General features: G+C 43.3%; 1 protein-coding gene across 6 annotated transcripts in view; it reads left to right on the top strand.

The window, feature by feature from the left end:
• The window catches only part of BMPR1B (bone morphogenetic protein receptor type 1B), a 229,985-nt gene extending 225,490 nt beyond the window's left edge, over positions 1–4,495 (top strand). For all 6 annotated transcript variants that reach the window (XM_040237824.1, XM_040237825.1, XM_040237828.1 and 3 more), the window contains one exon: positions 887–4,495. In XM_040237824.1, coding sequence (XP_040093758.1) covers positions 887–1,012 — 126 coding nt within the window. In that variant the 3' untranslated portion in view covers positions 1,013–4,495. The remainder of the gene's footprint in view (positions 1–886) is intronic.
• Positions 4,496–13,692: the final 9,197 nt, after the last annotated feature.

Here is a 13,692-nt window from a genome sequence, read left to right as displayed (position 1 = left end):
GCCCTGTGAAACTCTGGACCCCTCAGACCTGGAGTGTCTGGCAGCACTCGGAGTGCCACATTCAGAGAGGAGTTTGAAGCATCCCTCAAAAAAAAAAAAAAAATCCAAGCCAGTGCAGACAAATGGACAGAACACTGTTTATAAACTAATTCTTCAGTGTTAATTGCATTTAAAAATAACTTTTGGTTCTTGGTTTTGTGGCCAGTTACTGAAATGCTAAATAATACACATGTTTCCCAGTGAGCTGTGCAGAAAGCCTTATAAGATGCTGGAGTCTATATTATTTTGAAGGTGGTTATGGGCATTGATATTACTCAGAGTCCCTTCACTGAGGATTTCTAATGAAGCGAAATGGTGCTTTTCAACAGGAAGGCCAATAATTGGCGTGCCACAGGAGAATGCAGGAGAAACTTGTAGTGAGGCTGTGCACAGGTCATTAATCTTGTTAAATGGTATAGTGTGGTGCTATTATTGTAGTGGACAGCTATGATTGAGGAATAACCATGTTTGTTTGACTAGTATGGAATTAGATAAAAGATTTAAGCTCATCGAGTGTTAGAGACAGTCTGGGAGTGTGCAGCGGAATACAGGCTCCCCTGGGTATTTTTGTATTTGTTTAATCTGACTTCAAAGACACTCTTCTACAAGCAGCAAAGCCACCTGCTTGCTCCTATCACAAGGAAGACATGAAAATTTGTTTTAGTCCTTTAAGATTTGCATGAGAAAGGAATTTTTATGGAATCTTATGCCTACATGCTTTTAAGACTATCTTTTAAAAGTACATTCAAAGTTCAGAAACCCAGAACTAGAAGCCAGTATCGAGTGCCAGCCTTACAGATCATACATTTCTCTAGTGTAAGTCCAGTTTTCCTTTTCCTTTCTGCAGTGTCTCAGGCAGATGGGGAAACTCATGACGGAATGCTGGGCTCACAATCCTGCCTCAAGACTGACAGCCCTACGGGTTAAGAAAACACTTGCCAAAATGTCAGAGTCCCAGGACATTAAGCTCTGAGGCAAGAGTAAGTGTCTCTGGACAAAGCCAGTAGATATTCTGTTTGTGGGCAGAGCAAAAGATGTTCCAGCAGCATCCACCGTCCCAGCCTCGAACATCCTCCTGCTCCCTGGAGGGTGTATTCTTACCGCTCAGGGAGCAGCCTGGACAAACAGAAGTTTCCAGAAGCACGGATTCCTCATGTCTGTCTGTAGGCAGGAGAAACTGCCTGGGTAATTTGTTCAAGATATGATGCATGTTGCTTTCTAAGAAAGCCTGGTATTTTGGGATTGCCTTTTTTTTCTCAAAAGATAATTTTGCCAAAATAAAACAAAAATGTAGATGTTTCAAGGTATATACTGTTTTAGTTTAAAGAATAACAACTGAAGTTCTTCCCAGAAACTCTGCTGGAAGGTAAATTAAAATATGTGTTTCCATTGGTAAAATTTTGTTGCACTCTACCAACCAAAAGACAATCGTTGAAGCCGGAGAACCGAATGGAACCCATCTTGAAAGCCCCCGACGTGACCCTGCCTCCTCAGACCACTCTGGCCAGCCCTGCACTGGGGCGGCCGCAGCAATGTCAACACATCTGGGTACCGGCCCCACCTGTGTGGGACCACCTCTGGGGATTCCCACCCATGACCTTCTGCAGCTTCAGAGGACGTGGGACAAATGAAGGTTTTACGAGATTCTACTAGAAGTAAATGTTAACACTGTTCTTCAGAACCACTTTGTATTTCTGATTCTATTAGGTTTTTTCTTTCATTAACAAAACAAAGCTTTTGTGTATGTAGGAAGTTGAACCCCTGCATGCTTTTGATCTCTCAAATGAAAGGATCAATATTAAGTAAAGTGGCTGTCAGTTGTGTTGAAGACAAGGCGCTTTAAAATAGAGATAATTTGCTCTTGTGCTGTAAGAAGATGGTGTCAAAAAGGTAGGCGGTGAGGCTGGAGGTACACATGGCTTGTGTCTTAGGTATGTGGAAGAGACCTCCTCGGCCACACGAGGGGAAAGGTGTGCACAACTTACTGTGTACAAAGAGGGTTTCTTTTAGTTATTATCTGCCATTTTTCTGTCTAAGTTTAGAGGAGAGGAAACATATCAGGTTAATTGAACTAATTTTAATTTTAAATTAGGTAAATATAACCTCCAAATGGAACAGCAGAGGAATGCTAGTGGAGACCACAAGATATTATGGCTGTCGTGACTGATTCTACAATAGATACAGATGGAGGATGTAAGTCTTAGGTGATAGCATCATGTCTTAGGAGTGCTGACTCAGTTTATTTTTATTTTCACGACGTTCAACTCACTTTTTAATTTATTATTGTTTTCTTCTCCGCAGCACTTGTGCAGAACATCTCTCCACCTATTCAGTTATGTAGGCATAAAAACTTTTGAGCAGCAGAAGTCAAATCATTGACAGGGCCAGTATTCCTTAGCAACAGGAGCATAATAAAGGGTACAATTGTACACATCCCTCTCAACCTTATTCATTTACTTCCTGACTGTGGTTTTCTTATGCTTCTTAGAATTCTGTAGTGTTTAGCAAAGAATTGGGAAGCCCCTCTTCTTTGCCCTTAAAAAAAAAAAAAAAAACCCAAACAGCAATTCTATTCTTTCCAGAATACTCCAGGGGGCAGTGTTTTATAACACATTTTCATTTCCCCACTTGGTGGCTGAAGGATGGAGAGTTTTTGGAAATGTGACAGCTGCACGAAAAATGAGAAAATATTTTCCTGACTTCTGAAGTGAGCTTGCAGCTGGTGACTGGTTCCTCCAGAAAGCATCCGAAGGCAGAGACCGACTGTGAGCTATGCTTACCGTCTGGGAGAAGCAGTGCTCTGTATTCAGCATTCATTCCTCAGTGCTTCATAATCATAGCTCCTTTGTAAAAATATTTGCTTAATCCTTGAATATGAAAAAAAAAGTTTCTGCTTTTTCAAAGATTAAAAGCAGTTGGTTCCAAATATAATTAGAATGCTGCTTTTACTGATATTAAGATAACCTGAATAATAGTGTAAATGTTCCCTTTTGTTAGGTCAAATATTCTTTGCGATTGCTTAGAAGGAGTATCTGGCTAAAGCTAAGTGGGATAATCATCTGAGCCTAGGAGAGAAACTTCAGTGCCTCTAATCAGATCATCTGCAAAACAAATAAGTAAACATTTATGTCAGTTAAGTGGGGGCATGTTTGTGTTTCTTGATTTTCCCTAAATTTAGGTGATGTTTGGGCTTAGCACTTAGGTAACAATGTGGTTTTGTTTTTAATAAGTTCTTATACATGGATAACTTCAAATCAGAATATACTGTGGAGAGGTGATGATTTGAAGGGTAAACTAGATTTCCAGGGAGGTGTTGGTTCCTGTGAAAAATGGGAAGAAATTAAGATAGTGTCCAAATTTATTTCATATAATTTGTTTGGTTGCTTTGGAAAAATGGATAGCTTACTTTCTAATTCCCAACCTGGTATACTCACTATGGACATTTAAAAATTATTCCTGGTATACTTAAAAAGACTTAGTTACTGTTGTGTTTTAATGATATAAGAATTTATTTATGAATAGATTTTTTTTCCTGTCTTACCAAAATCCACCTCACTTAGGAAATATTAAATTGTTCTTAAAGAGACTACCTACTCACTTCCAAATAATTAAATTTTGATTTTTAAATTTCTGGTAGCTCAGAAGTGAATTTTAATTTTTTGTTTTGTCTCTCAATAGAATAGTGGAGACCTGGAAATAACGTAGATGATTGCTTACTTTCAGGACGATTTCAAAGACTAAAATTTTCTTCTAACCTTTTCCCTGCAAAGGAATCCTAAAATATTACTTGTTAGCTAATATAAGTTTTGTATGCTAAGATATTTGGGTTTATAGTTTATGTATGTGTGTGTATATTATATAAATATATGTATATATAAATATTATGTTCAGTTTGGAGTCCGGCACAACTCCATTATGTGGATTAGAGAGTAAAATATTATGGATGATAAAGTACTAAGTGAAACATATTATTTATTTATAAAAGGGTGTAGATTGTTACATCACAGGCAGCAGTGCTATGAACATTGTGTGTGAGGAGATGGGTCTCTGACCTCCTGAAATGCGCTGCTTGAAAGACACTAGTGACCATTCTTTTTATTCTCAAAACAAAACTTCTTATAAAATATGCTAAGATTTTATTTACAGGGAATTCTTCGACACGTTTCAATTGCTGCGTAGTCAGGTAGAGCGAGTGCTGAATAATGGTCGTCTTTCCTGTTTCCGGAGCCATGCGTATTCATTAGAAGTGACAGTGTTTTGTGTTGTTGGCCTGTTCTTTTTTGGTAGGTGGAAAGGCACTGAAAGAAGTACAGTTTTTTAAACTTGAATAATTCTATAGTTATAGCTCCTTAGAAAACTTAGTCACATAGCAGTGGAAAGGAAAGAAGGCATCAGAAGTGACTTAATTTAGCACTTATGATTCCTTTTGTAAAACAAAACAAAACAAAAAAAAACAATGCCATATTTTTTGGAGAAAAGTTAGACTATATAAGGGATTTTGTTGTCTGTTTCAAAAGAAGACTCATTTGTGTTCTTTTGGGGAACCAGTGCCTTACTGAATTTGTATATACTGTAATTATTCAGAACTAGGGAACAAACAATTGTATTTGTTACAAATTGTATATGGCTTTGTTTTAACATTCCCCCTAATAAAATGGTTTCATTCTCCCCTTGGAAAGAACATGTCTGTTGTTTTATAGCTGTGCCTATTCTCTGTCTCTAAAAATGTCACGTTGTAACAGGCGGGAGAGGCAGCCGTGGACAGCGCCGCAGGTAAGTGTGTGCCGTGGCAGCAGGAGAGCGGGACGAGAGCTCTGATGGCTCCGATTCTGTCTGTAATTAGGAGGAACAATCATCTGCTGAGAGTGAGAGGAAAGGTGGGAACCTTGGTGACAAGGTCACAGGCAGATGCTTACAGGCAATGCCGAGGGCCTCACTGAGAGGGAGAAGGCTGACTGTGGCTGGTGACCAGGGCGTGGCTGCTGGGCCACCAGACAACCGGCGTGTGAACCTGGGCCCCCTCGTTCTCCCCGCTCTGTCAGGGTAGCCCTGTTTTGACCTCTTGAAGACTCAGCTTCTTCCCCTTGAAGACAAGAATAATATTAATCTCTACTACATAAAGTAGTTCTGAAGATTAAATAATCCATGCAATGCCCCTAAGCATTAGGTAAAGCACTCGACTAAATATTAGCTATTATTACAAATTCCCTGTGCTACTCTTCTATGTATTAATAGTTTTATGGTTTTATTTTTTTCTATCAGGAACTCAGATGCAGGCCTGGAGACTGCGACAGCTGGTTTCATTTCAGGTGGGAGTTACCAGGCATATGCAGCAAGGGGCCCTGGAAAATAAGATTTATCATCAAGGGGACAGCCGACGTGGTCCAGAGGAGGGAGGGGACTAAAGAAGAGGCAGGTGACAGGTCCAGAGAAACTAGGTCAGAGGGCAGGTAACTAGGCTGGGGTCAAGGTGGTGCATTTGCAGTTATTGAGAAAGAGGCTGTGTTCAGAATCAAGATTTCAAAGAGTGAGTCACAATACCAAGGATAGGCTGGGGGTGTACTCACAGGGGTGGATGGATTTATTCATGGACAAAATGATTGGTGATGACACGTGCATGCCAAAGCCAGGTCATTGAATCTGTCTTTGTGGATTTCGAAGCCCCGCAGGATGGTGGTGGTCTAATGACACGAAGATTGTGAGACAGGATTCACCAGAGCCATCGCGGGATCGGGGCAGAGGGTGGAGACAGAGGCTGGTGGGGCCTGATGTACTACAGAGTGGGCATTCATGCAAGGGCAGCGACCTGGAAGCAGCGCCCCAGTGGCAGGAGAGAGACTCCATCCTTCCTCCCGACTGTGAAGTCCATGGGGCGTGGAGCAAATAGGTTGTTGCTGCTGTTTCTGAACCAATGTCCCCCAGAGAGGAGATAGCTGTCTGCAGAGGGAGAGGGAACACGTTCGGGTGTCTGTCCATGTACTGGGAATCCTGGAGGCCAGAGTGAAAAGTTTGGTTTTGAGGCCATCCAGGGGTGGCTTAGACAGTAATGAATCTGCCTGCAGTGTGGGAGACCCAGGTTCTATCCCTGGGTTAGGAACATCCTGTGGGGAAGGAAATGGCAACTGAACTCTGTAGTATCCTTGCCTGGAAAATTCCATGGACAGAGGAGCCTGATGGGCTACAGTCCATGGGGTTGCAAAGAGTGGAATGTGACTGAGCAACTTTCGCTTTCTACTTTCACAGTGGAGACTGGATCCAGAGAGAGGAGACCCAGAGTTGTTGGGGCACCGGAAGCACAGGCGGGCTTGCACCTCAGTTCCCAGGGGCTCCGCTGACTGGCTGTGCTGAGTCAGCTGTACTAATGCCAGGAGAGTTCACCCCAACATGGGGATTCAGATGGATATAAGTCACGTGCATGGTTTTCATCATCTCACTTTCATAGAAGTACATAGTCTGAGCCTCTTCCCTATAAATTGAGACCAAAACCCACCTCATGGGGCTCTGAGGAGAAACAGATGAGGTGAACGTGGGAAGTCTGTGTGGCTCCACTCCAGGCACAGAGCAGGTGCTCGTAAATACTGCTTTTCCTCACGGACGTCAATTTTGCAGGATGCAAAGCTGGCGACGTGTGAAACTAGCCAGAGTCTGCAGTGGGGACACCCTCTCCCACCCTGTCTGCACCCCACTCCTGGATGCTGTGGGCTTTCCTGGACTCAAAAGGCAGAGATGGTAAACCCCAGCTGAGGTGAACAGCATTGGTCGCTTGCCCGGGCCACTTTTAAGTTGCATGCTTGGTGGTTCCTTCCCGTCACTGCAGCAGAGCACAGGTGTTCTGCCTTCCCAGGTTGTGCTATTAACTGGCTGTAGGGAACTCTGGGGCTGATAAGGGTTCTTTTCCTGGGCCACATGCCAGAACTTTCCAGTGACACCAACCTAGAGAGGGGCTCGGGTAGCCCTCCTTCCCAACTCGGAAAATGTATGTGCGTTTTGTTGGGTGCAGTTTTCCCAACAGCAGCCCCAGCCACCAAAGCTCCAAAGCAGGGCTCAAGGGATGGTCATGGGCTGAGCCTGTGCCACTGTATACTGTCTTTGTGAAGTGCCGTTTCATTCTTTATGGAGTTTCAATTCTTTAAATGGCACTAACTTCTCAGCCACAGTGCCCACTTCTCCCTTCTGTTTTACCAGGACTCTGGTTTATCCAGACTCCAGTGCCACCACTTTCTCAGCTCTGACCCACAGCTGGTTTTGTGACCCCAGTCTTGGATGGCCTTAAGTCAAGGGACAGTACTGTCAGGATAGGTCCAGTTAACTCACAGGTTCTGGCGGCCAAGGCTGAGGGGCACGAATGGGCAGGAGCTTCCCCTCTCAGAGAAGCTCCCTCACCCAGAAGAGGCTGCTTCAGAGTCTCCTGCACACTCGGAGCACCTCTCACACTCATCACTCAGAGGGAGTGGCCTGCCATCCTCCAACAAGTTGAGCAGGTCGGCCTGGTGTTTGCTCTAGCTCTGGGCATCTTCCCTTTTCATTTTGTACCTACTAATGTAGCTGTTGCTTCCCAGATGGCTCAGTGGTAAAGAATCTTCCTGCAGTGCAGGAGACGTAGGAGACTGGGGCTCGATCCCTGGGTCGGGAAGATCCCCTGGAGGAGGAAATGGCAACCCACTCCAGTATTCTTGCCTGGAACATTCCACAGACAGAGGACCCTGGCGAGCTACAGTCCATGGGGTCTCAAAGAGTCGGACACAACTGCGTGATTTAGCACACATATACCGTGTGGCTCTTTGCAGACTTTTGTTTATTTTTAAAATTTTATTGAAGTATAGTTGACTTTTAATGCTGTGTTAATTTCTGCTGGTAGTTTCATGTTGAATGTAGTTCCCTGTGCTATATGCTAGGATCTTGCTGTTTATCCATCCTACACACATTAGTTTGCGTCTGCTAATCCCAAACTTCCAATTCATCCCTCTCGCATCCCCGCTCCCCCTTGGCAACCACAAGTCTGTCCTCCATGTGCAGAATTCATCTAAAGTGGACTATATGAGGGTCTGGCCTTCGTTCACTTTCTTCCCAACTCTCCAGGGCCTCTGACCCACTGTACCCAGACCCAGTCCCTGCCGTAACTGCTCACTGACATCACCTGGGAACTTATAATCATACTCCCAAGGCCGAGTCTACACCCCAGACCTATGAATTCAGGTTCTCTGAGGGTGAGATCCAGGCAATCATTTTGTAAAGCTGCTCAAGTGACACCATTGTGCACAGAGGCTTGAGAAGCATTGTTCTAGAGCCTCATCCTGGCCTGAGGGAGGCTGTGGCTGCCATCCGTGCCATCATCATCTTCAGTAGCTGCTCTGATACTGCCAAGTGCCAGTGCTTTTCCATGCCATTGAAGAAACGCTGGGTGACTGACTCTTCACACAGAGGAGGGCTCTGTGAAGGAATAAGTGAGGCAGCACACTCTGTTGCTTATAAATATAATTTATTACCTGTTTAAAAATTCTTTCTTACATTTTGTACATGTTGGCTGACAGGATAGATACAGGCAAGTTTACAAACCAAAGAACTGCAGGAAAATGGAGAGAGGCAGCCAGGGCTAGCATCCCTCACTTCCAGTGCACGGCGACTCAGATGGGACCCCAGAGAGCACGCCTCTGCGGGGGGTTTCTAGAAAAGGAATTGCATAGAAGATACAGCAAGAGGGAACTCCAAAACAGTAAAAGAAGTGTTCCATATCTGAAAAGCTAAGGTTGTGTCATTGAGTTTGAGAAAAGAAGGACAACACAGCACAAAACCTTACTGTGCCGTTTCTGCAGTTGAACTGTCCCCCGGGACTAGCAGGTGGGTGACACGTCTCTATAGCACTGCTGGGGAGTTTTCTCTGACAAACATTGGTTGTTTTCTTTAGAAAGAATGAAGAGAAGGTCGCCAATGTGTGCAGGTTAACATGAACTCAGTGAACACGTACAACACCATGACACGCCACACACACACACACACACATAGGGATGCTCTTCCCTGCAACTGGGCTGAATGCATCCTGTTGGAAGGGTGAGGGTCTCACTACCAAAGGGGAGGCCTGGGGAAGAGCAAAGGGGAGGAGGCAGGTCGCACCCTCAGCTTGTTCGGACCGCTGTTGTCCTGCTTTTTCAAGGCCTGGAGGAGTGTGTGTTAGAATTTGTTTGCCCACATTTACAGGTGTCACGTAACTATATAAAAGGGTGAGGCATTTTGCACTGCTGTGGATTTCTTGTTCTTTTGCTCGATCAAGTTTGGCATCTGGGATGTGTTTCAGGTCACAGTTCTTGGATGTTGCCTCCCATAGTGCTGACCTTCAGAGGTCAGGGTTTATCAATGCTTGGGCTGCTGATCAGCAACAATTGCCCATGACTCACCTTCTGAACTCAGTACCGAGGGTTATTCCACCCTGGCTGGTGCCATCATCTTCAGTAGCTGCTCTGATACTGCCAAGTCCAGGAGACTTTGAAATTTAAGATTGGCACGCAGGACTTAAGCATATTGGCTAAAAGACCCTGAAGTGTTACAGCTTTGGCAGCTTAGACTTTTGCTGAGGCACAGTCTGGAATGGCAGCTGTGGAGGCTGGTGTATACCATAGCAGATGCTTTGTCTTGTGGGCAGCTGACCTTACCTTAGGCCACCTTCCTTTTTCCCTTCTCAACAGCTGGTGGGTCAAGACTCTTGACACTCTGAAGAATCCTAGATCATCTCCGGACAGTTCTCTGTAGCAAGTAAAAGTCTGAAGTATACGGCTGGCTGGGAAATAGCTTCTGTATTGGTTGGTTTTGTTTGCCAGTGCATTTATGGAGTTCCTGTCTGTTTGTCCTGGCAGCACTTTCCTTGACCATGCTGAAATACAGCCAGGCATGTATGTTATGCCTGGGTGCATGAGCCCATTAATATTCCACCTGTAGATCAATTCAGGCAGGTGACAGGGCCACTGAAAAAGCTGAGAGCCATGAACTCTTCTGAAGACAGATTTTTTCAAGCAGGATTTCCAAAAATGGGGCAATCACAGGGCTGATAAGACTAAAGTATCAGGAAGTTAATTGTTAGTATGTAGAGCAAACACACCCAGTGACATATAAGGCCATCTCCCTAATTTCACAAATTGGTTTCAGGCATGAATTATGGAAATATGTATGACTCCATTGGCTTCCTTAACCTGTATAGACACCGGCTTAAATTATTAATGCTTACAATGTATGTATTCCCCTTATGCCTTATTCCATAAAAAAATCATTTGAGATGCAAAGAAACTTTTTCAAAATAATCATTACAGCCAGAGATTATACAAATAGATTTCTTAGGGTAAAGAAATAGCACTTGATTGCACAGAGGCAAAGTTTTAAGGATTTCAGTCAACATTAGCTCAGTAAAGTTTAAAAAAATACAAAAAACCAAAAAGGCAAAGTGTAATAGTTGGTCCTGTGAGGCACTCAAAAGGTAAAACAACATTTTATTACCTTGAGATAATCAGTCATAAAAATATTTTCCTTATTGGTTCCATAAAATCTAATGCTCATTGGCCATTATCATCTTTACAAATAACTGATGTTGAGGGATGGCATGATGGCATTCTGACTCACAAAAGTGCCTCTGCTCTCAAAGCAGATGGATCAAACCCAGTTTTTCCTTGGCTGTGTCCCCAGGCATCCTTCCTGTCATTGGCCTCAGGCTTAGACTGGGGTCTCTGTGCAAGACTGATAACTTGTCCAGAAGCCTCGCTCAGCAAGAGCCATAGCTCCCGTTCAACCTGAAGTCTGAAGACTAGATAAGGAAACTTTTTCTACCTACTTTATACTCTCTGGGAGGTCAGTATCTTTATGTGCTTGACCTCACGTGGGCAGACCTTGAAGTGGCAAAGGCAGTGAACCCTGAGGAGATGGTGATCAGCTACTGCTTCCTTCCTCCAGCATCCATGAGAGAGACAGAGGCAGACGTGCACCAGGAGCGCAGCTGCTGTGTTCCCAGCAGAGAGACACTTCAAGATACATAAACCACAGCCTTGTCTGCTCCTCTCCAGAAGAAGGTAAATAAAATCTCCCCTCTACTATTGTGCAGTGTTCAAAATATCTTATGCCCCTAAAATGTGTTACTGACCGTATAGTTTCCAAAGTGTCCTGAACTCAGTCTCCATGACTTATTCCCAACAAATGGTTCTACTATCTGAAAGTTGGGAGATTAAAATCTACAAAATAATAGTGAAACTATTAGTTGCTTTGCCATGTCTGACTCTTTGTGACCCCATGGACTGTAGGCCGCCTGGCTCCTCTGTCCGTGGGATTCTCCAGGCAAGAATACTGGAGTGGGTAGCCATTCCCTTCTCCAGGGAATCTTCCCAACCCAGGGATTGAACCCAGGTCTCCTACATTGCAGGCAGATTCTTTACCATCTGAGTCACCAGGGTAGCCCCACAAAATAGTAGTATGTATCAGTATAAAGGGTTGGAGCTGCATGTTGTCTAAATATTATCAGGGTAATTCATTTGTTCAACTATTGGCCTTTGTCATAGGTGTCTTTTATTTGCCATTTCATTCAGTTCTTTCTGATTGGGCCTATGATAGCATTAAATTACTAATACCCATTGTTGTAGTTTAGTTGCTAAGTTGTGTCTGACTCTTTGTAACAGCATGGACTGCAGCCCGCCAGGCTCCTCTGTCCATGGGATTTCCCAGCAAGAATCCTACAGTGGGTTGCCATTTCCTTCTCCAGGGGATATTTCCAACCCAGGGATCGAACCTGCATCTCCTGCTTGGCAGGTAGATTCTTTACCATTGTGCCACCTGGGAAGCCCAAGATGGCTAATGGTTATTCAGTATACCGAAGGACATCTCACCCCAAATACTGACCTGCCTTGGAAGAGCTTACATTGCTTCCATGAAGATGGGAATTCTTCTGGGTAACTGAGGTGAGTGTCCACGTTGGTGTTCATGCTGTTTATGAAAAGGCTCTTGGCTGTGAGCACCTTGGTGTTACAGTTTGCTGACACCTTGTGCCCAGTTATCAATATTCTGAATCTAACTTCTATTCCTTCCAGATCACATTAAGGAAATTTGATTTAGTGAGAGGAAAGTCAAAACAGGATGAAACATCTGCTTTTAGATCCCCAAATTCAGAAGGAAGCTAGTTTCTTCTCCTTGATTAACAACCGCAACAGTTTTCACTTCATTAGATGTAGTATTTGCATATACAAAACTTACTGGATGCTGCTTATGTCTTCAAAAATAAATATCAGAGAACCAAAGGTAAGTTTTAAAACACATGAAGCCTAGTGAAAAATATAAATAATAACAAATCTTCAAAAGCTGTTTTGTAGATTTTTTTTGTGTTTCTATTATTTCTGTAACACCAATTTGAGATGTCAAAACCCAATTTGAGGTGTGTGTGGAGTTAGAAACAAATGTACTAGGCTCATAAAAAGTGAAGTTGTTCAGTCGTGTCCGACTGTTTGCGACCCCATGGACTGTAGCCTACGAGGCTCCTCTGTACATGGTATTTTCCAGGCAAGAGTACTGGAGTGGGGTGCCGTTTCCCTCTCCAGGGGAATCTTCCCAACCCAGGGACTGAACCCAGGTCTCATGCATTGCAGGCAGACTTTTTTTTTTTTACCATCTGAGCCACCAGGGAAGCAACTAGGCTCATAATGACATGTAATTTTTGATATGGGTAATTTAAGCGGAAAAAAAGATAAGAATAAGAAATGTCTATCTGATGTGAAAACGTCCGCATGTCTGTCATAAAGATGCTATACACGCTACAGGTATCCATTCCCATTGTCAAGAAACTCTTCCTGAGATTTCCTATTAAACTTGGGGCGGACAGTGTTATCTACCACTAGATGGCACCATGCACAAGTAAGAGATTTTTTTTTTTTTTTTCCTTCCAGATGAAGTAAACTGGTTTTTGCTCTCAACCTACAGCGAAGCCCTAGGAATGAAAGGGAGGGAGGGCATGTTACAGGATGGCTGATGAGGTTGATCCCTGTATACTGAACTGTTGAGCCTAGACCTGAGTTTGAGAGCAATCTAACAGTTATTACTTCACTCCCCAAAAGAAGGAAATCAGAATTTGCTGTGTAAATTATTTGATATAAATGGCATGCTATACATATGGAAGTTTGCTCCTCCTCCTCCCCTGATGGAGGTCTATGACAGACAAGTACCTCACTTTTAAGGAATGAACTGCCTTTCCCCTTTCTGGTGCTAAGATGTAGAACCAAATACCAGGACGCACTTCAAGTGAACCAGTGGCTTTGAAAATACAGTTCCTGCTATCTTCTGTAGTTCTGGGTTGATGACTTTTTAAAAGTCAGTTTTGAAATTAATTTATCTGGATACTACATATTTGCTCCTTTCTATTTTTTATTAGGCATCAGATTTCTAATTCTTGACTTCCAGAGATGACAGCCCTCCAAACCAGCAATGGTGAGTAATCTTGAAAAGTCATTTTAAGATGCAGCAATGCACCATTGCTCTTTTTCTGCCCCCCCCCTTTTAAAAATTAAGTTTTTTTATGTACAGTACAGTTTTACTATCTTTTGGTCAAAGATATACTGGTATAAGCATGATACACTGAACTTGTTTATTAGTGCAATCTTACCTTTCACAGCAAGTGTAATGTATTTTTATGTACGG

This window comes from Oryx dammah, unplaced genomic scaffold (assembly GCF_014754425.2).
Source record: "Oryx dammah isolate SB20612 unplaced genomic scaffold, SCBI_Odam_1.1 HiC_scaffold_3, whole genome shotgun sequence".
Taxonomy (NCBI): Eukaryota; Metazoa; Chordata; class Mammalia; order Artiodactyla; family Bovidae; genus Oryx; species Oryx dammah.
Note: the sequence above shows the minus strand (reverse complement) of the source record. Positions and strands in the feature narration are given on the sequence as shown.